At 42.5% G+C, this 24,986-nt stretch overlaps 2 protein-coding genes across 2 annotated transcripts; one reads left to right on the forward strand and one right to left on the reverse strand.

Annotated features, from left to right (window-relative positions):
* Window positions 1-827: 827 nt before the first annotated feature.
* myl9b (myosin, light chain 9b, regulatory) lies at window positions 828-7,277 on the reverse strand. The gene is made up of 4 exons (XM_004069181.4): window positions 6,894-7,277; window positions 3,835-4,038; window positions 1,786-1,947; window positions 828-1,704 (listed from the first exon to the last, which is right to left on the reverse strand). The coding sequence occupies exons 2-4, from the start codon at window positions 4,016-4,018 to the stop codon at window positions 1,529-1,531; spliced, it is 522 nt and encodes a 173-aa protein (XP_004069229.1). The 5' UTR covers window positions 4,019-4,038; window positions 6,894-7,277; the 3' UTR covers window positions 828-1,528.
* Window positions 7,278-8,465: 1,188 nt separating this feature from the next.
* zgc:123305 lies at window positions 8,466-24,671 on the forward strand. Its single transcript, XM_011475592.4, has 20 exons — window positions 8,466-8,600; window positions 12,136-12,336; window positions 12,410-12,505; window positions 12,581-12,816; window positions 14,467-14,568; window positions 14,655-14,760; window positions 15,454-16,174; window positions 16,260-16,353; window positions 16,426-16,613; window positions 16,695-16,788; window positions 16,871-16,940; window positions 17,211-17,303; window positions 17,453-17,511; window positions 20,044-20,194; window positions 20,271-20,419; window positions 20,499-20,585; window positions 20,662-20,814; window positions 22,238-22,352; window positions 22,469-22,572; window positions 23,899-24,671. The coding sequence occupies exons 2-20, from the start codon at window positions 12,145-12,147 to the stop codon at window positions 24,047-24,049; spliced, it is 2,961 nt and encodes a 986-aa protein (XP_011473894.1). The 5' UTR covers window positions 8,466-8,600; window positions 12,136-12,144; the 3' UTR covers window positions 24,050-24,671.
* The last annotated feature ends 315 nt before the right edge of the window (window positions 24,672-24,986 follow it).

The raw sequence follows: 24,986 nt of genomic DNA on the forward strand, positions 1-24,986 counted from the left end.
CTGAGAATTTTATACTCCAATTCTTGTGAATCGGGAGCAGAAAATATTGTATATTTGTGCAGCATACATTTAGTTTCTCCATGCAAAGTCTAAATTCTTCGCTCTTCTTACCTTCGTTCAGTTCTTCCCTGTGAACCGACTCGTGTGGCAGCAGAACCAGACTGGAAGGAAGATCAAGTCTTCCAGCTTCAAGTTAGGGTGTTTGGTTTAGTGTGAAACATCTCATCGATCAAAATGAATTCTGGGAGTTATACTGAAATCCATGTCTGTGGATCAGCACTGAGGTTTTGGTAAAGTTTAGCATCTGGTGTGGACTGAAGAAACTGGTGGGAAGGAAGAAGCGGCTTCTCTGGTTCACAGCACTGCACACCAACAGCACAATGTACTGATAGAACAAGGGTCTTCAGGTGTGCTGCATCACTGAGCTCCAGGGAGGGGATCGTCCCAACCTGTAACTTCACCAGCCTAAGGACCAACGGGGGCCAACAGTTCAGGTTCACCTCAAAGTTTGGATGTTTAAGAAATGTGGAGCAAAGTTTTACTGGCATCTATGAGTATAAAAGTTTGCACCAATGTGCAAACATGCCGAATTTTGTTTGGACTTTTTCACTTTGAGTCCAACTGAGGAAACATCAGAGCTTTAGGAGACGCTTGCTCCACGCAAATCTGCAAATTAGGCCTAAGATTATTTTTAAATCTAAAGTCACGCGTCATGGTAGCATGAAAATAAACGTTTTCTGCCTAAATGTGGCCACTGAATTTGTTAAAGACCTAAGTGTTCAATATTCACCCATCAAGATTCAAATTACTCATCATTGAAGTATATGTTTGTGTTTAACATGTTTTTATTTAGTTTGTACAATAAGATGAGAGTTTTCTGAAGAAGATTCATACAAATGCCGAGGACAGTTTGAGTAAAGAAACTCAAAAATGATGCTTTAAACCCTTGAATGACACAGAAAACATGGGTTTAGGGATCTGAGACATCTACAGCTTCTTTATTGGCATAAGCAGTTTGAAAACTGAAGTCCTTAAAAACAGTTTCTTGTCTGATCCCTCAACAAGAGCAATCGGGTAGATTTCAGGTTAAACAACCAATTCCTTTAAGTAGAAGAAGAGATCGTGAGCTCTACTGATTGTCAAAGTCAGAATCATTAGCTGCTTGGTTACTTCATGCAAAGAGATTACAGTGCAGGTTCAGGTGTGACTGCTGACTGGCAGGTAGAGGTGAATGTGGCCAACGCTGCGTGTCAAAGCCTCTGCATGCGCAGACAAACGCTGAAATCATCCTAGAACTGTGGATGAAGCTGCTGATCCTGCATGTTCTGAGCAAGCTTTATAACATTTCTTTGGGTTTCAAGCACATTGGCTTGACTCATTTCAACAATTCCCTTTTTACATTATTAGTTTGTTTTTGTTTTTTAACTTTTGGGACACCTGCCAATTCTTTGCTCATTTGAGGCGTTGGAACAGAAATTGGGGATCATCCGTGGTGTGCAAGGAGATGCAGGGGAGTCGTCTTCCTCCTCTACTCGTCATCCTTGTCTTTGGCTCCGTGTTTGAGGATGCGGGTGAACTCGGCGTAATTGAAATTTCCCTTTTTATCGATAGGTGCCTCCCGAAACAGCTCGTCCACCTCTTCATCTGTGAAGCGATCGCCCATCGTGGTCAGCAGCTCTCTCAAGTGGTCCTCGTGGATCACGCCTTGAGAACAAAATAACACGTTAAGGGGTTCGAGTCCCGCTTGGCGCCTGCAGAGTGGGCTTAGACCCCCACCCCCCTTACCTGATCCTTCCTCGTCAAAGCAGGCAAAGGCGTTGCGGATGACGTCCTCTGGGTCTGTCCCGTTCAGCCTCTCCCCGAACATTGTGAGGAACATGGTGAAGTTGATGGGTCCCGGTGCTTCACTCATCATTCCCTCCAGGTATTCATCAGAGGGGTTCTTACCTGAGGACGGAAACAGCTGCCAGTCATTTTCTGTTCAAGAGAACTGGACTTAATGTCCCCCCCCCCCCCCCCCCCGGTGTTCCAAACAGGAAGTACCATTAAGATTTATGGGATTTTGCAAAAAAAATCTGCTAAAACTCAGCATTTCTATTTGTCAGAATAACCATTCTTACTCTGATACATTTTTTAAGAGACATACGCTAATGACACTCATTGACTGTATAACATAACTGGACAAATTGCGTGTGACGTCACCAATAGAAAATGCTTTGTTTCCGGTTCCAACCAAATAAAGTCAATTCAGTCCCCTTTTTTCCGCAATATGTCCTTTGCCATGTTTGAACCAGATGTCTTCTCTAAGCTGTGATTGACATGTCTACAGATGCCACACCACTAAAAGCATTCTTGAGAGAATCTGTCAATCAAACGCTTAGAACGTCCGATGCGAGGCCACCTACTGTTATTGAGGCCTCTGACTTGTCAATTTGTAACTAGAATAACTTGCACTACAGCAAAAAAAATCATTAAAAAAAGGATTAGCAAGAACATGTTAATAAAAGGTAGTAGAGCGAGAATGATTATTCTTACCAATTGAATGACTTTGTAATAACTGTTTATTTCTCAATGGATGTCTATGGGATTTCAGCTTTTTGGGACCAGTGGGTAATTCGTAATTGGAATGTGAGGGGGGAGGGGTTGTCCAGTCCAGTTCTCATTTACTGTCAATGGTGACACCAAAGGTTTGTTGATAAGAGTTAGTTAGGAAGTTTGTAAAAAAAAAAAAAAAAGTTGAGTGACAGTGATTGGCTATTCTACTGACTGTATCGAGAACTGGAATGAGTGTGACGCCACCCATAGAAAATGGATTACTTCCAGCTCCAACCAAATAAAGTTAACTCAGTCACCATTTTTTGGGGATATGGACGTCGCCATGTTGGAGCCCAATGTAGAGATTGGTCTAAGTCAATCTGAGTTATAGTCTCTATGGCAACCACTCACGCCAAACAGGAGTGAGTTTGTCGGAAACGGGCAACAAAAAATATGTCAATGAAACGTTTCAAACATTGGATGTGAGGGCTGGCAGGCACTGCCTACTATTATTAAAGCATCTGATTGGTCAGTTTATTACTTGAAGAACTTGCGCTACAACAAAAATATCCTGAAAAAGTTAGGATTAGCAAGAACATGTTAAAAAATGTATCAGCGCAAGAATATTTATGTTGACAAGTAGAATGACTGGATAACAGTTGTTTATTTCTCTATAAAGTCTTTGGGATTTCTGCTTCTTGGAACCAGCGGGAACTTCCTGTTTGGAACACAAGGGAGGAGGGGCCACTCAGTCCGGCTCTCATTTACAGTCAATGGGTTGGCTATGTAAAATCTATTCACCTCTAACGTAATGGAGAATGATGTCACTGAATTCAGCAAAAATTAGTGAATGGTTGGAACAAACAAGCAGCACTAAAAATCCAAACTTTAAATGTTGATGGAACCAGGCTTGGAGAGTTTCATTATTGTGAAATCATTTAACTTTGGTGTTTATTGGGGAGGTGCAGAAGTCTCCTAGTGGAGAAGCATCTACCACGAGGCCACCTCTCTATATCAGTTCAGCTTCTCGCTTTCAGCTCAAAAAGTTCATTTTGCTGTCATTTCAGTTTCAAAGATCAGACTAAGAAATCTGGTTACCCTGATGACAGCATCTGTTTGTGTTCATTAACAGATCCCTTTACTTTCATCAGCGATCGGTCGATGGTTTTAAGATAAAGATAAGATAAAGATACTTTATTGATCCCAGCTTGGGAAATTCAGTTGTTGCAGCGTCGGCGTTAGGATTTTCAGGGAGAATTGGTCTTGATCTGCCTTGTGACCATAAAAACAGCTTTTTACCCAGAGAGGCCAGCATGTCATGCAGATCCTCCTTATCGATGAAGCCGTCTCTGTTCTGGTCAATCATGTTGAAGGCCTCTTTGAACTCCTGGATCTGGGACTGGTCGAACATGGCAAAGACGTTGGAGGTGGCCCTCTGGGGACGCTTTTTGGTGGTCTTTCCCTTGGCGCGTTTGCTGGACATGGTTGCGTCTGGTTGTAGATCTGTGCAGAGAAAATAAATGTCGATTTTATTTTCATCTCCTTGTAAAGAAGACTTGCAAACATGTGGGTGGATCTTTTTATTTTTTTATTTTACATCCAAAGGAGAGAAAAATCCCACCCTTCATGAATGCCAGGTTTGAACTAAGCCTGTCCCTCTTGCATTTTTCCACCAGGATTCACCATTTTATGTGTTTTGATACACATATGGTGGACACCACTGTGACACCCAGGGGTGACAGACAGACCTGCACAAACCTGCTCTCTTGTTGGTTTAGCAGGGGAGAGAGAGGCTGAACAGACATACAAGCCACCTAGAAATACGTCAAAGGTTCTTTAAATAAGCAGATAAAATATGCCGTGGCCTGACCAAGAACTCTTATTTTCTTGTCCCACTCCAATCATCTTTTGATCTGTTGACCAGTTCAGTGGACTTGTGTTACAGTGTCCGCCCTGCGAATGGGAGGTCGTGAGCTCAAATCCAGACCGGGCCATCGCATTAAAAAGAAAAAAATGGGACCCATACCTCCCTGCTTGACACTCGGCATTAAAGGGGTTAAACCGACAAATGGTTCCCTGCCACAGCTGAGTCTGCTGCCCACTGCTTCTGCCGGGGAGGGGTCAAATGTGGAAAACACATTTCACACAGCTGGGTATGTCACAGCTGACGGGACTTTACTGTAAGAGCATTTCCAGTGGTCTTATAATTATGATTATGCCATTTTTAACAATGTGTTGTTTTCTACGACATCGTTTCTGCAGAGCTTTTTTGATCTGCAGTTTTTCATCTGCTCCTGATTCACCACGATTTGAGTAAAGAAATGCACTTTAAATCTTTATTTTCTCTGTATCATGAGAAAAATGCTACAAGAACATGTTAAAAACAAAGTTTTCATGGGAGTGGATCTTTGAGGAAGAAATTATTTTCACCAAGACATGTTTGATTAAACTCAGAATATTTAGAAAATGAAAAAATAATGTTATTATGAGATTATTTTTCTGTAAAGTAAAAAAAAAAAAGAATTTTTTTGCTACTTTTTTAGGATCTGGTTTTGCAGTGGGACTACAATGATACGAGAGAAGGTTACAAAAATTCACTCAGCGGTTTGAAACACGAGCTTAGACTGCATTAGGACAGTCGAGCTGGTAAACTGAAAGCCTCATCATTGAAGAAAAATCTATATTTTTAAAAGAACTATAACTAATAAGAAGAATGCAATACTTTTTAAATAAAAAATAACAATCAATAATACAAAATGTTTGCAAAAATCAAACAAGAAAGTGTTTTTGTTTTAAAACGTATAGTTTAATTTAGTAATATAATTGAAAAATAAAACAATTTTCCTTGAGCTTTCGTGTGTGTTAAGACATCAATATGAGGATTTTAATGCATTTTATTTGATTAACCAAAGTAAAAATGTAATTCTTCCTAATAAACCATGTGGATTATGTCAATAATGTCTTCTAAAAAACTGGATTTGACTCTTTTGGTACATCTAACGATATATTTGTTTGCTTGTCTGTCTTCTTTTAGTTTGTTTTTGCTTGCTTGAAATAAATCAACTCCAAAAATCAAGTCCAATAAAATTCCAAATGCCCTCATTTCAGTCAGACAGTCAGAGAGTACTTTCTGTTGAAACCCTTGCTGCCCCACTTCATCTCAGACCTGACAGCCTTTGGTTTCAGGCGCCCGGTCGGCGCTGAAGGGGTTTGGTGTCACTGAAGCGTGGCTGCCTCCGTGGTGCACTGATGTGTGATCCAACAAGGCTTTAGAAATAAAATGTAAACCAGCAGGTTCTGCCTTCCATTCTTTATCCTGCACTGAATTTTACAACATGGCCAATATTCAAATGAAAGCATCCCATATGCCACCACTCTTCTGCTGTGCATGCAAATGCAGCACAGCCGCTCAGGTGAATATCTGACCCCGTTTAATCGCAGAGAACGTTCATCCATATTTGGATTTCTCCTTTTCTATCTTATCTGAGACACTCTGACAAACATTTCCTGCAATTAAACGTTTGTTAGGCTGTGTTTTGCTTCTCTGCGTGCTGGATAAATGAAACCTGGAGAAGGTGTGCCCTTTCCATCCTCCGGCTCACAATCCCAAAGGAAGTTAGGAACAAAACGACATCTAGCTGAGGGTCAAAAGTTCCAGGAACAAAGGAATTCCTCAGGCTGAAGAGGCTTTCCTCTCCTGATGTAACAGTGTCACCATTAAAAAGAAATGCTATCAGTTTAAAATCCTAGAAGTTACGGAAACGAACATCAAAGACGTTCCTGATGTTATTTTGTCCTTTGGAGATGCATGTAAGGGTTCCATGAAGATCTGCATGATCTAATGAGAACAGAAAAGAGGCAGTCATCTGCTCAGAGAGCAGAAACCCTTTTGACGTCAGCAGCTGGCTGATGCACGCCGGCTTCACTTGGATCAACAATGGAGTTTGTTCTTCAAGCCCTCTGGGAGCCTTTGTGGATGCTGGTTTTCACCGGAGAGCCACAAAGCTCCTCTGTCCCTTTTGTCCAACAGGAGAACTCGGCGTAGGTTTGATATCATCAGTCAGGCTGACTTTCTCTTTCCTCAAGTCCTGCAGCATCTCAAACCTGTGCATTGATGACGTGCATGCCTCATGGAATCCCTCTGACAAATGAGCCTCTGGTTGAGGTGGGAGTAGCTGTGGACGGTTCTACACTCCCACAAACAGAACCTCCTCTGAAAGGTTTCTGCTCAACAACACAGAGAGAATCTCCATGTTTTCCTCCAGACGTAACCCATCTCTGACAGTAGAAGCCCACATCTTCCAGCATCCGTCCAGCAGGAGCTATTCCCCCAGATATTATGGAGGTCTTGCTCTTACCTTGGTTTCAGGCAGGAGTTTGAGTTAGGGAGTCCTTCTGTCTCCTGTTGTCCGTCAGCTCTGGAAGGGAAGGCAGGCAAGGCTACTGGAAAGTTTGCCTCAAGAATCAGGCTCCCAGCGGGCCCCTCCCCTCCCTGGCCCCGGCCAATGGTGAGGGCGGCCCGTCCCGCACAAACACATCCCCGGCCGGGGCCGTTTGTCCATACAAGGCAAAGGAATGCTCGGGCGGAGGAGCGCCGCCGCCGCCATGAACCCTCGCTGCTCGGGATGTTTGGGGGAAAGGCCTGGAATGACAGGAACTGCGATAAAGCTGCCTTATTTAGAGAAAAGAGCCCAAACAGCGAGAGGCTGAGGATGAAGCAGACATGGACGCGCGCGCGCTGAGAGGATGCAGGCGCGCGGCGTCTGCGCTGAAACACAACAGGCTTCCTTAAAAAGGCAGAGGAGAGTTTCACACTAGGAACCCTAATCACCCAGAAATGCTTTTATTCAAACACGTTCACTCATTTAAACTGTTTATAATAGCATTTATAATTATTATTTTGACTAATTATTGTTGTAGTTTACTTTATAAAAAGTATTTTTTTGCGTTTTTATAACGACAACAATTGTTTTTTGATGCATTTATTGATATTTCAAATGTTTCAGGCTTTCAATGCCAAGAGGTTAGGCTGTATTGTCTTTTAGGAGGTCCACAGTTAAATTCGACCTGCTGTTTATTTGTTTATCATTTTATTTTTGTTTCATAATAAATTATGTTTGAGGGAAATTCTCCGAAACTCAGTTAGAGTGCACTGACGTCCTCTAGTGGGGATAAATATTATTTCCAAAAAAATTTTTCACAGACATAAAAACAGCACTTTAAATTTCAGTAAGCAAAACACGTGCACATGCTTTTTTATTTGTTGTAAAAGTTGCATATTTTAAGTATAAAATTTAATGTGTAAAAACCACAGTAGTCTGTGTAGTAGTCTCACAGTACCTACTGTTTAAAGTCTATACTAAAAGTGAGGCAGTTCACTTGAAAGTTTACTTTTAAAATACTTTCTGTATATTGTAGACTTAGAGAGAAGAAGTATTACTATACGTCCCAAAGGCCCTACATGGACATCGCCTATGGTATACGTGCCATACTTATACTCAAGTGTGCTTGATAAAATAAACTTCAAATGTACTACTTTTTACTATAAGGGTTTGGCTGATTCTTTATTTACCTTCCACTGGGAACATTTGCAGCACTGCAGACACGTCAAAGCTACATGGTTAAAAAAAATTATAAATGATATGACCTATTATGATTTATAAAATATAAAGAAAAAATTATTTTGCCTGTGCAAAGCAATCTTATGGTTATTTACATTTATCTCTCAAGAAATCTCACAGATGTTTTTATGAACATTCAGCCAATAATGGAATTAGCACAAAGTTGCAACAAATATTAAAAGCTACATAAATGCAATAAAATGACTAAAAACACTCATTCACAGATTTAATTTAATTTAACTCATTCGAGAAACACACGAGTTTTTTTTTTTTTACTCATTCTAACATACTTCTGATGTTTGTAAAATAATAGAAACAAATCTTGAGCTTTTAGGGCGGGGCTTTTTTTCCCTCCAGCCTTATGATTGGCTGTTATCCGCGCAGGCGCAGTGCAGAAGGAAGATGGACGCGATGCGAGTCTGAGAAGCAAATCCTGCCCGAAAGGTAAGTTTTATGTTTGGACGGTGTCGACAGTCAAACTCACCAAATACTTGTTTTTCCCTCTTAAGTGGCGGTTAGATGACAATTTGAGGAGATTAAAAAGTGAGACAGGTGACAGTCTGGGGAGATGTTAAAATAGTTAAACTCACTTTGATTCCACTAAGTTTTTGTAGTACGTGAAATTAAAATTCTCAGTCCGTGACGTCGCGTTTTTATCAAACACTAGTAGCGTTTCCACTAGAAAACTGCTGTTTTTATTTATTAAGCTTTTGGGGGGGGAAAAGGAAAAACTTGTAAAATATTTTACAGTTGATTTATTTAGTCGACCAGAATAAGAAACCATCGCGGAAGCTGCTTTGAATAAAAAAAAATACAAATAGTGTTTACTTTTAGAAAATGATGTATTTATTATTTGTGTTTGTTGTCAGAATAATAGTTCCCGTATATATTCAGGTATACTATTTATTTAACTGTGATGGACCAATAATGATGATCAGTCTGATAACTTTCCAGAACAGTTCTTATCTTTTTACAAACAATTCTCAATTCTCCACCTAAAAGTAAATTTATGTTAATAATATCTGTCGGTTCAAATGAAAAATAACTTTTATTTATGTTGTTATGTCAATATATTTAATAATAATTGTGTTTTTGTCATGTAAATAAAAGTTCCATGTTGTTTAATGTCAACACACTCAATGATAGAAACAGAGCAGGAAGGTCAATATTGTGTTTTTTGTTGTGTTTTACTTCCCTCTGTCTCACATTTCTCTGTCTAAACAAACACAAATAACTGCTTATAACACTGAAAAATGCCTACAATGTCATCATAGTTTGGTATTACAGCTTTATATAATGTTTTTTTTAAGTTAAGTTTCTGTTCACGTACGCAGACTGGTGAAAGAAGGAAGCATTTTGTGAAAGTTTTTCTCGTTTAATAAATACACGTTGACGACACACACAAAAAAACAACGGCTGTTGTAATTTTCGTGAGGGAAATGGGACCCCCCCTTTATGTGGTTCATTGAAGCTCCTCTTCCTTATGTTTTCACCTAAAGTTCCACTCCAATGAAAATGTTGCATTTATCTGATGATGAAGGACACAGATAAAAAAAAAAAAGTTTAAAATTGCAATTGCAGTTTGAAAAAGGTTGTAGATGTGACATAGAAGGTGCTATGGCTCCGCCCCCATTCTGATGCATCCACTTCTAGACGACGCGCGTGGCTCCAAACTGTACGGCGGGTTAGCTCCCACATTGTTCACCATTTTTGTTTCGCCGGTAATGTTGGGCTGCAGGTGTGAGGGGCTGTAAGCTAGCGGGCGAGCGTGTGAACAGATGGGTGATGGGGAGGCGAGCGGCTTGTCAACAGTCCCACCCCCACGGCTCAGAGGCGAAATATTACTGCCGATTCAGAAACGGTGTCCTAAAAAAAACGATGAAAACGGCATCATCCTAATTAAAGGACCACTGGGAACGCTTTCAAAATACATCAAAAGATGAATTTGGATTATTGTCAACACACTAAAGTGGAAGCCGGGGGTAAAACATCACTTTTATAAACCTTTAACAAAGAAAGGAGAGAGTCTGGATTGAGATCCTCCTCAGTGTCTCACCGGCTCGTTGGCCAATCACATCGTCTGTGGGGATGACAACATTTAGCCCGAAGGTTTCGAAAGGTTTTCAGCTTTGGTTTCAGACAAACACAACAAGAGTGATGACAAACATTTGTGACAACCCCGTGGAATTAATCCCTGGAAGTTCGCCTGGATTTTTAAACAATTTTTTCCCCTCGTTTGGACCTTGTTTTGGATTTATACACTTTTATTTTGTTTCTAAATGTTATAAAACATAAAAACTGTTTGATCTCAATGTTGGTGTGTATAAAAACAACAATATTTAATTCTCGGAATTGAGTTTTTTGAACATGTCTAGTATAATCAACATATATCAGTAAAAAAAGAAGCTGAGGGTTGTACTTAAATGGTGGATAGTAAACATTATCACAAAAACAGATTAAAGGTAAATAAATAGAGCACATTGTAAAGTAAAAAAATGGGTTTTAAAAGGAGCTTCTAAGGTTGCTCCTTTCAAAAGAAAAGATGGAAACTGGCGAACTGTGCATAGCAAGCACCCTATTATCCTATATTTTACAGCAAGCAGCTTTCAAACAGTATTTTTTTCCTCGTTTTTTTCTATCTTTAGCTGAAAAATGTCCTGAATGGTACGCTCCAGGCTTCCATTTGTTGTGTGGAAACCTGAACAATCCTGACAAAGTGGTTTGCTAGACAGAAACGGGCACATGTGAAAGGAAACACCCAGAAGTCGCTGCTCTTTTGTGGCCTTTATAGGAGGAGCTGCAGGAGGAGAAAAATAAATGGATAGCTTGTTTTTTTACGTATAATTTAGTGTGTTTAGTGTGTTTAACCCGTTGACATTAATGACTTTTTTGTTTTTGCTGACACTTACCGTTGTGTGATGAGTGCAAACGTCCAAACTCTTTGAGCTGATGCTGATTGATCTGATGCTGGCTGTAACCCCGTTAGAAGCTTTCTGCTTCTGTCTTCTCCTGGTCAGAGGAGAAATGTGGCCGTGACCAGAAACCGGGCGCCACATACATCCGAGTTCACGCCAGGCGCGTTTGAACAGCCCCTCAGAAACTGCTGGTGTGGCTGTCGTGTGCAGTGGAAGAGAGGACGCATGAATCCAGTTCAGCGGCGGGGCGTGTGAATATACCAGGACTCTGCCGGATTATCCGCCGGCTCAGAGCTGCCATTCGTGATGAAGACGATGAAGAGGAAGGTTGATTCTAACCAGGCAGATAGAGGGGAGCTGTGTAGATTTGAGTCAGAGGGGCCGAGTGCACAAAACCGAGCCTGATCTCCACAGGCAGATATGGGGCGCAGCAGTCTGCAGACGCAGGCCCGTTTGGGGCTTGAGCTCCTATCTTTGGGCACATCTTCACGTTTGAGGTGATGGCTGAGGGGAGGTCGGGGCAGCAAAACCTGGTCGGGAGGGGGCGTGTCCCATCCCACCCTTCTCTCTGGGTAAGACATGGAGCCTGTCGGGGAACTGCTTTGAATTTTCTTTTTCATAAAACTTGATCTGGTGGGAAAAATGCAGCAATTTAAGGACAATTTTAGAATTTCAGATTCTGTATGATTTCTCCTTCTGGTAGCAGAAGACGTATTTGTTCTTTGCAGCCTCATTTGTTTTTTCTTTTGATGGCTCTTGCAGCAGGTTGAGTCAGCGTCTGCTCCACCTCCTGAACTTTTTCCTACAATCACAGCAATGGGAGCAGAAAATGACGACATGTCGTTTCTTTTGTCTCACGCTGGTGTGGATTCTGACTTAACTCCTGACCTTTATTCCCCTTTAGTCATGATGAAGATCTCCGACCAAAGGTCGGGAGGGTTTTACTACCAAATAAAAGCAAATCCAGCTGCGTAATCCAACTGAATGAGACCTGCTTTGTTTGAAAGAAAAAAGGAAAATGTAGAGATGGGGAGTTCCTCACCAGTCCTCCTTTCTGTTTCCAGTCCCAAACCATGAATATCGTGGGCCAGCTGGCAGAGACCGTGTTCGTGACGGTGAAGGAGCTGTACCGCGGCCTCAACCCGGCCACCCTCACCGGGGGCATCGACGTGATCGTGGTGCGGCAGCCCGACGGCTCCTTCCAGTGCTCCCCCTTCCACGTCCGCTTTGGGAAGCTGGGCGTGCTGCGCTCCAAGGAGAAAATCGTCAGTTTTCCTGCTCCTGATGTCTCAAAGCTGCCCTCCTTGGTCATCTTTGGAACTAATGTTGTCATTTCAGGTGGACATTGAGATAAATGGAGAAGCGGTGGATCTGCACATGAAGCTTGGAGATAATGGAGAAGCTTTTTTTGTCGAGGAAAACCCAAATATGGAGGTGGGAGGAGTAAGGACGGGGGCTCTTGTTTTACTTTTATTTTATCAAATTATTTTGTTTCTTCTTTCGCCGCAGGTCCCAGCCTATTTATGCACCTCCCCGATTCCGCTCGAGCTCCCCGAAGAGGCGGAGGAGGCCGCCGAAGGGACGCCCGCCATCGGGTCTGGTGCTCGCAAAAAGAAACGGCGGCGCAAGCGCGTGCGCTCGGAGAACCACCTGAGAGAGGAGGTCAGCACCTCGTCCGAGGAGAGAGAAGCGGATCCACGGGACAGTCCTGCGTCCGAGGAGATGTCCACGCCGCTGCCGCTCAGGTGACTCCAGGAAAAGGCCTCTTTCTTCTGATCTATTAGTGTTTTCCAACCAGTGGTCAGGTGTGCCGTGGGAACTTACCCATTTTCACTGATCTAAAAATATTTCCCACCTCCAGGATGTCAGCTCTGTGTTCATCCAAACAGGCCCTGATAAAACACTGAGTAGTTAGGAATATGAAAGATCATAAAATACTTTTTTCTTTGTTTTTATCTGATTCTATTAAAGACATTTTGATAAGAATGACGGTACCGCGATTTAGCCGCAGCTCTGTGTCCGGAAAAGTCCCGCCCCTTCAACTGTCTCTGCCAATCATTCTTGGAGGCTTAATCACACGTCATCAGTCTGACCAATCAGAAGTGGTTACAGTCTTCACGTCCTTGTTCCAATTTAGCTCATAAGGTCTCTCAGTTCCAACAAAAATACCAGCTAAAGCTTGTGTTTAGCGGTGTAGCTTTCTGCGGGATCTGGTGTCAGACCGTGGAACAAGTGAACAAAACAATGAAGCTCAGAGTAGAGAGTCTGTCTGCCATCAGCGACAGTTTTCACACTACATCTCCCATGATGCATTGGGTTAAAGTGACAGCATCTCTGCACTACAATGAGTCTTCCCTGTTAAACGTCTTGAAACCACAACAAACACATCAACCAGTTTTTATATCTTCTGGATGAACTCAGAGGTCAACATTTTAGTTCTCCTTTAAGGTTTGAGTTTATCAACAACCAAACATCCCAGAGTTTGGTCCAAGTCATCTTTCTAACTGAAACACTTTTCTAATAACGTCTGGATTATTTTAGATGTTAAATTTAAGAAGAAGTAATAACAACATTTAAGAAACAGGATTAAGGTGAAGTGGACAACAGACACAATTAAACTAAATAAACTTAACAAATAAAACTTAATCTTTGATTAAGGCAAAAGAAAAACTAATAAAACTTCAACATGATCACTTTTTGTGTAGCTACAGAAAACATAAATATAATGTGAGTTTTTTTGTGTTAAATTTGAACAAACATATTGTGATCATATAATTGTTCAGAAATTACAGTTGCCTTTGCACCATCATTGAAATAAAAAAAAATCACTATTTAGAAAGAATATATTTGTTTTTTGTGAGGTAACATAATTTTGATAAACTGAAGGGAAAAACAACTACCAGGGAAAAATGTCAAATAATTTAGCTGAAAATTATTACTGAAAACTAACTTAACTTTTATTACATCTTTTAGAAAGAACAGCTGCAACTTCTAGTGTTTTCTGCCACAATTATCACAAAAATGCCCGTAATATTGCAGAGGGACTGTACATCAATACAGACTATAGAGTTTCTCCTTTTTTAATTTTTGCTTGTGTGCCGCCAGAGTTTTGTCAAGGATAAAGTGTGCCTTGGCTCAAAAAAGGTTAATAAATGCTGATCTATGAGACATGCGAGGACTCTACATGACAGAACTGAAAGCATCATCTGAAGGCTCACAGACCGACTCCCGGTGCTCAGATTAGATTTGTCTCTGAATGATTTTGTAGCTCGGACCTTTAGGTCGTCAACCTTTAGCACTTGATCGAACCTTTAGAGTGATTGTGTGTGTTTGTTTTTATCTTTGTTTGTTTTGTCTGATTCGCTCATGAAAAGATACTTATGTGGATGTTTCAGTAAATCCATTTACTACTCGCTGTCTGAGGAGCCCGGTGAGGAGCTGGGAGCTGCTCAGACCAGAGAGGCGGGCCAACATCCAGAGCTGTCACCTTCAGGCAGGTAAAAAAAAACAACAGTTGTGTTAAATCTTTAAGAAGATACACAAACAGATGTTTCTTTAACGGGCGGTTCTCCTCCCTTCGCAGCGTTTTCTGCAGTCAACCAGCATCTCCGAGGAGCGACTCTGATCGTCTAGAAAGCCAGGATTCATCCGGGCTTCAGATGCAGTGGAACTGGGGAAGCTTCCCCACGGTAAAAACACAAACAAAGCCCCACACTCATGGATGCCTTGCGCTCTGTCCCAGAGCTTTTGGGAGCAGATTCAAAGTCCCACTTTACTTCTCTGCACTTCATGTGAACTTTAAGGTCCCATTCCGGTCTGGTCTTTAATGATGATTGAGCCGTTTTTAGGCAAAATGGAAAAAGTAGTGCATTAGAAATTCGTTTATGAGTTGTTGGTGCGGAGGAACCTGCCCCCAACTTCACAAATAGGATCTTTCTCAAAAGCCATTTTTCAGCTGCTCCTGATTCACAACAATTTGAATAAAAAGAAAAACTCTGAACTGCAAATTTGAGCTCAATTTTCCTAATATATAGATTTTCCATCATCAGAAAAATGCCATAAGGACACACTAAAAACACCAAAAACACTATTTTATTTGGAGTGGGCCTTAAAAAACTGTTTTTTGATCGTTTGTTTCCTCACAGGATTTGAGGATTGATTTTTTTTGGGGGGCTTTTTTTTTTTTTTTTTAGATTTTTGATCCAGAAATGGATTTCTATGAAACCAAAAAGTATATATTTCTTTCAAATGAATTTCAATGTTTTTTTACTTTTAGCTTTTGTTTAATGTTTTTCCTTTTAAAACACCAAATTTTCATCAGTTTGATGATCATCTGACCGGGAAACAGAAATTCTGATCCACACATCTGCTCCTTTTCCCAGCTTTGTCAGCCTGAAAAGACCTCAGCAGAGCTCTCCTGCTCTCATTTCCGCACCATCGAGAGACAAGACTCCTTCGACCTGGACTGTGAGCCTGCGATCTGCCGCGGGACGGCCGCCAGTGTGACCGTGGTTAAACCGCAGCCCAGGATGAGCACCGCCGCTGCAGAAGGCCGCTCCGTGCCAGCTGCAGCCTCGCCCCCTCAGAGGAACCCTCACGTTGGCCACTCTATCTCAAATGAGCTCTTCGTGTCCTGCAGCACGTCAGCCGATACAGATAATATACTTCAAGTCACACAAAACGCGGAGCAACAACAGGAAGACAGGGAGCCAGCCAGCAATATTACTGGTTACTGCAGCACAGGAAGCACTGAGACTGCTGAGTGTGGAAGGGATGTGCACCATGAGACCAACGCAACCGATGCAAAAGACCATCTCACTCAAGAGAGCGGTGGCTGCGTGGTCCAGGAAAGGTCAGACCCTCAGGAGGAGGTTCTCCTGTCCGAGCAGAGCCATGGAGGTGCTGTGGAGCAGGGAGGAGGAATCGATCCCTGTGCTGAAGGAGGAAGGGAAGCCAGTTTACCCAGAGCGTTGGACGAATCGCTTACTGACAGACGTGCCCCCAAAACGGACTCGAAAGACGGCGGGGTCAGCTTTACGCCTGAGAGGAACACCCTCCCCTCTGAAGCGTGCTACAGAGAGGAGCAGCAGGACAGGAGGAAAGGTGGGAATTTTTTCCTCTCTGGCTTTGCTCGTTCAAAATTAGGAAATGTGGCAGTGGGCCACATCTGTGGGTTTTTTGGTTGCAGCTAAGAGGAATCATCATCTGGGACCAACAGACATTTACCTGGACGATCTGACCTCACTTGACCCTGAGGTGGCTGCACGGTATTTCCCCAAAAGGTGAGATGTCCCTGGATTACGATTCCGCTCTCATCTTACCTTTGGTTTTTAACGTCTCTGTTGTTCCCGCAGCGACACAGAGGCGGCGTGTCTACAGGGGGCGGAGCCCAGCTCCTGCTCCGGCAGCCACACGCCGCAGTCGGTGGGCAGTGGAGCGATGGACAGCGGAACCGAGTACCTGTCCGATTCCGCCTGCTACAGCACGGACGTCAGCATGTCTCTCTGCGGACGAGTGGGCGACACCAGCCAGATTACCACAGGTGACTGCCCTGACGATCGCCGGGCCGCGTCAGTCGTGACGGAAGAGGCGGAGTAACGCTTTCTATTTGTCGTTCCTCTAGAGAAGTTCAAGGAACACCTGGTGACGTACCAGGACTTCGCCAGTAATCCAGGCATTATAGAAGATCCCAGTCTAGTTATCTGTGTAAACTCCAAGTAAGAATAAAATGTCCTTCAGTGAGGTGTTCATGGATCACAGCATCTGCTCTGCTCAGGGTCTGACTCCGCCTTTCCACAGTTATTACAACTGGGCCGTGGCGGCACCAATGATCCTCTCCATGACCGCCTTCCAGAAGAACCTGCCAAAGGTACCTTTTTCAAGAGCAAAGTGGACCATCAAAGTCCTAAAATAACATTATTTTTAAAATATGTTAAGAAAAAAACCTGCATATATGCAGAAAAACATCAAGAAGCTAAAAATATTTGTTTAAATTTACAGAAACTGTCCATTTTGTTTAGGTTTTCACCCAAAGGGCTGATTTTTTTTTTTTCCACTAAAGTAGTTGCTGGGCTGTTTTTTTTATTTTTTCAGGAGAAAAAAAACAGATAAACATTTAAAAATGTGCATGTTTCTACAGAGTGCCATTGAGCGGCTGGTGAAGGATAAGATGCCAAAGAAGTCCGGACGTTGGTGGCTGTCGTGGAGGCGCAGAGACATGGCCGACAGTCAGGTATCTGCTCAAAGACTGCCGGGCGGTGCGGTGCGGTGGGAAAACACGCTCGGACACGCTCCGCTCCCGCGAGGGTGCGGCTTTGCACACTTTGCTTTAATGACAGATAATACCAAAAGTGAAGCCTGTTCTCGATGCCGCTTCTTTAGCAGGAACAGTCCAAGGAGGAGCAGGAGGAGCCGTTGGCGGGAGCCGCCTCCCCGGTTAGGTGAGTGACGTTGATGGGGGAGGGATTCTGCCGTTGTGTCAGAACGATCGCACCAATTGACACAAATGCAACCAATTCCCGCCATTGTTCTCAGCAGTGCAACTTCGTTCAATCACCCGCAACTTTGGCCAATGGCTGTCATTTTTTAAGCCAATCTATCTGTGTAACCCAGGGGTCTGCAGGCTGAGGCTCCGGAGCCACATGTGGCTGTTTTATCCTTCCATTGTGGTTCTAAATAAATCATAGCTCTTTTGGTTAAAGATGCACTCCAATGAGAAAAGTGCTCTTTGTGTTTCCAACATTATCTTGTAGCCTTTTTCTCATAATGGAGGACATAAATATTAAAATTGTTTTTCTGAGTATTTCTTTATTCAAATGGAGAGCAGATAAAAAGAAGCAGTTTGACAAGTTTGTTGTTAAACTGCAATCTGTAAATCACCACAAGCTCTCTGCTGTGCTCCGTTCAGACCCGTGAACGTATTTGTTTTCCTCGTCTGAGCTGGAATCTGGATCTAAACTGTATGGATGGATAACTTTGATATTTGTGATGTAAGGTTGGGGGTGTGAGGGGTTATAAGCTAGCGGGACAGCGTGCATACAAGGGGATGTCGGGAAGCAGGGGCGGACTTACTCCCGCGCCAACAATCCCGCCCATAACTCAGAGGTGCAAATCTGACGAACTACTGCCACTCTGCAGAAGTGATTTAGATTTTGGCTAAAAAAGGCATCATCACGACGAAAAGATCACTGGGAACGCATTAACAAAAGATCAAAAGATGATCGACTTTAAGTTTTAAACTGAGGTGATATTAGCGATTTAACTGCTGACATTACACTAAATCAAGAGGCATTGAGATGTAGGGGTGTGACGATAACCGCATCACCGCGGTGATGACCTCATCACCGCATTACCGCACTTACACACACTTGTGCGGTTTCAGAAACACACACATCCTCATTCTACAACAGAAGTTTCTGTCTCGCGAGGAAATACGACAAATTTACTGCGTTTTAATTATTAATCTCCATTGTATTCATTTCCATTACAAGCTGCGTGCGCCGGAGGATTTTGTGTAGAGGGGGGGTTATTACTGTTCTCCTTCACTCTGTAACACCAAACACGAACACGCACTGTTAGATTTCCATGAATATCACTACATGTTTTGTTTGGGAACTATTTTATGCAGCGCAATGTTACGTGTCTGTATAAATAAAGGCGGAGCCTCCTGCCCCGCGTTCTTCATGGGTGTCAGGCTTCATGGCTACCAGAAAGGTGACAAAGTGTCTGCAGTCTGTGTATTACTGGGCAATACATAATATTCTGAGAAAATGTCTGTACAAGAGAGCACAGGCGAAACTCGTGTGCAGCTAGAGAGCAGAAGAATCAACACGCACCCCCAACACACTTGTGTGCGCTCCTTCCTCCTAGTCCTACGCACACACACAGTCATTTTACAACACCTATATGGTTAGTTCTTTAGTTAGATAGGTAGTAGTTAGTTGTTACTGTTACTTATTAATAAAGAATACTGCGTTGTAATTGTATTTATTTCCGATGTGACCGCCGGGAGAGTTTGTGGTGGTTTGTGTGGTTAACCGCGACAACGCCCCTGCTGGTTCTTTACCGCGGTGTTCAAAAATCCCACACCGTCACAGCTCTACTGAAATCTTTCCTCAAAATGCACAGATGTCAGACTAAACTAAACCAAATGATACTAAAAGGTTAGATCTGCTGTCAGAGGTGTTCAAAGACCCTCCAATCATCTTTCCCAGTCCCCAGTGATCTTTTCGTTATGGATATGCCTTTATCCTTTATGGACCGAGGGGTCCACGACCTTGGGGGCGGGTCACCAGCCTGCCCCGTACAGGTTTGCCTATTTTTCACCCGCAAAAAGTCACTAAGGCTTTAGTCCCGTCTCCTGAACAGGACACCTGGTTACAGGCAGCAAGTCCCAGCTGTGGAGCTCTGTGTCTTGTTTTTGTTTTTTTCCAAATGCATTTTTTCACCTTTTTATAAATGTTATATTTTCATTTTCAAATAAGGCAAAATCACAGACAAGCAAAACAAACCGTCCTGGTGCTCTTTGGACCATTACAGAACAGAATAAAAAAAAGAAAAGAAAAGTGAATAAATAATTGCCAGTTACATTATATTCAATATGTATTTACAGGCCATCCAAATAGGGCATAAAGAAAAGAAAGAAAAAAACACAAAGTTTCCTTTTGGACACATTGAACAAAAGACAAACACTTGATTTCCCCATCTTTACTTTTTTTTTTTGAATGAATGGGGAAAAAAAAGAGACAAAAATCCAGTCTCAATACAAAGCTAAATAACTGTAACTTTCTGAAAGTGATTTAAAAATGGTGTCAATAGTTTATTGTGAACATTAACCGTCTGAGGTGGTCCAGTCATGGAGAATTCTTTTCCATTTGGATGAGAGATAACATGTCAGTGAGCCACAAAAGTAGGGAGAAGCTGTAGATTTCTACTTTCACAAGCTCTGTGTGTTTTTTTGGTCGTTCCCTCAGAGCCACGCTGGACGACATTGACAGCGATGAAGCGGCAGGACTCGGCCGGAAGGCCACCCTTCCGTCCAGCCTCTCCTCAGACACCCTCGCCGCCGCGCAGTCGGTCAGCCAAGTGTATCGCAAATCCCTTCGCCTGACCTCCCAGCAGATAGTAAGAAAGCAGCCGCTCACACACCATTCTACAGAGAATGATTGTCGGAGTGAAAACTCTCCTGTCCGACCACCAGGAGCGTCTGAACCTGCGCCAAGGAGCCAATAAAGTGGTGTTCAGCGTGACCACCCAATACCAGGGCACCTGTCGCTGCGAGGCCGCCATCTACCTGTGGAAGTGGGACGATCGCGTCGTTATATCAGACATTGATGGCACCATCACCAAGTAAAACAAAGACTTCTGCAACGCCGCAGCTCTCCAAATGAAACGTTTCTTTATTTCAATGGCATGTCGGTTTTTTCAGGTCCGACGCTTTGGGTCATATTCTACCCCAGTTTGGAAAAGACTGGACCCATAAAGGGATCGCCAAACTCTACCACAAAATACACCAGTACGTAGCGTTCAGCCGTCACGCTAACGTACCGCATGTGCACAAACAGACGCAGGACTTTCTCTCTCTCCTGCAGAAACGGCTACAAGTTCTTGTACTGCTCGGCGAGGGCGATTGGCATGGCGGCCATCACCAAGGACTACCTGCAGTGGGTCAACGACAAAGGAACCGTCCTCCCCAAAGGGCCCGTTCTGCTGGCCCCCAGCAGCCTCTTCTCAGCCCTACACAGGTGAATATTCCCCCACAGAAAAAGATCAGGGGGGGGGGGTTACTGACAAACGTCGAAATTCATTTTTTTTTTTCAAAATTGCGTTTATTTGTTTTTTTACTGAATGGGAAAGTGAACATATAACATCAGACTCAGTTCAGATGTCCTAAGTCTTATATTATCGCTAATGTTTATCAAACAAGGAAACATCAGCAATAACAAAATAAAACGTAGGAGCCCGTGCTTTATTTATTATTAACGTTATAATTCGTACTTATGACCAACAAAGGAAAATAATCCTCTGAGTCACTTTAGATCAATTCATTCTGTCAGTCAAACAAATACCAAAAGATAATCCTCATATGATTTAGTTACAGATCTATAGTTATTTATTTAGCCTCTTTTGTTGTAATTTGATCTTTTACTGAATTTAAATGAAAATATTCAACCAAAATGAGTCTTTTTACAGCAAATATTAGGTTGAAAATGATTGTGATGAAGAACAGATGAATTAATTCCAGCTCTAGCTGTAAGGCTTTAGTTTATTTTAGGAATCTGTGCCACACAAGGTAAATTACGAACCTCTGCAGCTTTTACTGCCGACGGCGGGAACGATTGACCCGCTGGAAATCTGCACCTCTGGGTGGAGAATCTTCCTCAGAGGAGGAGCCCCCGTTTCCTGCAAATACTTTACACTTCCTATAATACAGTGTGGACTCACTAAAGGTTTAGTACTTTCTGAAGTAACTGCACTTTTGTTTTGTACTAAACAGACTTTTGCCTCCTAAGTTTATGACTTTCATCTCGTAGATGTTTAACTCTTAATTATTTAAATAATGGCTTTTTTTCCTCATAATTTTACAATTTTATTCTCATAAAATTTGGACTTTATTCTCAACTTTACTGTGAGGGTGTTTTTGTTTTTGGTATTTTTGTTGTGAGGGTGTTTTTTTGGGGGGGATTCTGTTTGTAGAGTTTCCTCAAAGGCCAAAACACAAAGACGTTTCCGTGCACAGCGCTTGTGAAAAATATTCAAGATACATTTTGGCATTTAGTCTGAACCACTGCGAGAGAGAAACGGATCAGATAAAAACTGCAAACCCTTCCATCAAGGAGCATCCAGAAGTATTGATTAGAAAAAGCATTTAAGTAAAATGAATATTTGTTTTTCCTTTTCATTTGTAGCTTCCATAAAAGGTCTGTTTATTTTGTATTTTAATACATTTATTTTCTGGAAAGAAAATGACCATAGAATCTTTTTGCAAATGTTTTTTTCTTTTTCATTTGGGAAATAATTTCCCCTCAGATCATCTCTCCACCTGCTTTTTTTTCCTACCATGTCTGATCACTTGTCTGCCATTTTTAAAGAAGTAATTCTTATAAGAGACGCATGGAAAAGAGTCCTTGGTTCTCCAACCGTATGTTGGATTTATAATCTGTGCAGGGAGGTGATTGAGAAAAAACCCGAGGTGTTTAAGGTTGCCTGCCTAAACGACATCAGAGACCTTTTCAACCCCGGCAGACGGCCGTTCTATGCGGCCTTTGGCAACAGAACTAACGTGAGTGATGCTGCACTCACACGTGCGCCGATATCTGCGTTTCCGATTCTTTAATGGTCAAAGTTAGGTCGTTGTTTCAGGATGCATGGGATAAATAAAGTATTCTGATTCTGCAGGATGCTTATGCTTACAAGAAGGTAGGAGTGCCTGAAACCCGGATATTTACCGTCAACCCCAAAGGAGAGCTGACCCAGGAGATGACTAAAGGCAACAAGTCCTCGTAAGTTCAAATCATGGACTGTATAGAGAACTGGAGTGAGTGACGGCATCCGTGGAGGACGGCTTACTTCTAAAAATGAAGTCGATGCAGTCGCCATTGTTTTTTTTGGTGACGCACACCTCGCCGTGTTGGAGGCAGACGACATCAGTAAGCAGCGATTAGTCCGAGTGTCATCGTTTCAGTGGCGACCACTCCCACCAAACATTACTGACGTTGGGGGAGGCCAGCAGGCACCACGTACTTTTACTGACGCCGGGTTTACAGCAGTCTGTCAAGAGGAGCCAGTTTAGCTCGTGCTGGTTTGCGGCGCCTTCCGTCCGTGAAACTCGGGTTCGACTCCAGGCTGCTCCCTGTTCCCTTCTCTACCTCTGCCGGTTCCAAGCCCGGTTAGAGAAGGTTGCGTCAGGAAGGGCATCCGGCGTAAAACATTGCCAAATTTACCATGCGACTTGTTCGCTGTGGCGACCCCTGATGGGAGAAGCCGAAAGTGGAAGGGTTTACAGCAGTCTGTCTGCGGCGCGCTGCATGGGGAGTCCGTCTCATGACTGACAGTTTACATAGTCGACTGTGTTTCCCCCTCCCCCCTGGCTCCCAGAGGAGGGGTTTGTCCCATGTGTGGAGTAGTTCTGGTGGAGAAGTAAGGCCTCCCCTTACTTAAGACTTTTGTGTTACAAATGATGTCATGTTTTTGCACTTCCAAAATTAAACCCCGCCCATGGTGAAAATGGACGAACGTGTTATACGCAGTGTCAACATGCGTTACTGCGTGGGCACGTTACCTTAAATCTAACATGACAGTTTTATACATTTTTATTTTGAAGCCCAGACCTGTTGTCCAGTTCTCTGTCATCAGACTGAAAATGGAACTCCAGCATAAAGGTTGCGTTACGTTGTGGCGACACGGACGTCACGACAGAGGCGATGTAAACATTTCCATTGATTATTAATCGCTCTATTGAGGCATCTGATTGGCCAGTTTAAAACTTGAATAACTTAAACTACAGGGAAAAAAAAGATTATCAAGAAAATGTAAAATAAAAAGTTATAGCAGAAATGTTTATTCTGACAAATAGAATAACTGAGTAGCAGCTGCTTATTTCCCTATAGAAGTCTATGGGGGTTTGGCTTCTTGGAGCCACTTCCTGTTTAGAATGCCAGGGGGGAGGAGTCACTCAGTCCACTTCTCATATACAGTCCATGATTTAAATAGTAGTTTAAAACCAGTAAAGGCGGTGATGACATTCTAAGACATTTCCCACAAAAACCTTTTCTTTTGTCTGGAAGGAATGTCAGTCTTCTGAGGTTTGGGTTTTGGTTTCATTGCAGGTACACTCACCTGAGCGAGTTGGTGGAGCATTTCTTCCCCACGCTGTCTGCCTGCAGCAGCACCTCCTCTGTTCTGGACTGTCCCGAGTTCAGCAGCTTCTCCTACTGGAAGGAGCCGCTGCCAGAACTGGAGCTGGACGCGCTGCTCTGAGCTCAGTCAAAACGTTTAAGTTCTCCAATATTTCCCAGCATGCCTTTGGGGCACGGTTCGTGCCCTGGTCACGAGCCACCAAACGAAGCGGAAAACCGAGTGCTGAGTCGCAGAGAAATCCAAAGTCATGAACTTGCTTATGGAAAAGTACAATATTTTAGAAATGTTGCCAGCTTTATGAAAAAGATTTTATGTCTTCTGAGAACCGTTTCAGAACCGAGGAAAACAAAGACGGAGCGAGGCTTTGTAGGGATGTTGCGGTGTCTTATCAAAAAACACCTTTTTCTGCTGACGTAAATGATTTTAAACCGTTTGAGATACTACTTTGATCATTGCTGGTTATGAAAGGTTTGATGGGTGATTGTTGTCAAACTGCGTTTCACTCAGTGAATGAAAATAAGAAGTTACTAAAATAATGTCTTTTTAGCTGGATTTTTATCATTTCAGAGCTTTAGAAAACCTTTTCTGTTTTTCTTAACTAGAAAGGAAATTCCCATTTACTTGACTGAGTGTGTGATCTTACCTCTGAGTTTGTTTATATGGTTCAAATGTTTTTTTATAAATCTATATGTGAGTTTTTCAATCAATCGAAAGCACATAAATATAAATTATTTGTAACATTCTTGTGGCTTTTGCCCTTTTTCTTTTTCAGTAAAAACAAGTCCGTGTTGGTTTAGACCAGGGGTCTGCAACCCTGAGGCTCCGGAGCCACACGTAGCACTTTGAAACCCTCCGATGCGGCTCTTTGGCTTTAAAAACTGTTTGTTTTGGTTAATAACGTTTTAGGATTTATGTTTACATCGTCAGATAACTTTAGACCTCATCTTTTGCTGCACAACAGTTGCCGTTCAGAGGCAAAGTTCTTAAAAAAACAAACAAAAAAAGCTTTTATCTTCTGCTTTTAAAGTCAAGAAGTTAATTGTTGCTTATTGAAAAA

Source organism: Oryzias latipes, chromosome 5 (genome assembly GCF_053564925.1).
Source record: "Oryzias latipes strain Hd-rR chromosome 5, Olatipes_Hd-rR_3.1".
NCBI classification, from domain to species: Eukaryota; Metazoa; Chordata; class Actinopteri; order Beloniformes; family Adrianichthyidae; genus Oryzias; species Oryzias latipes.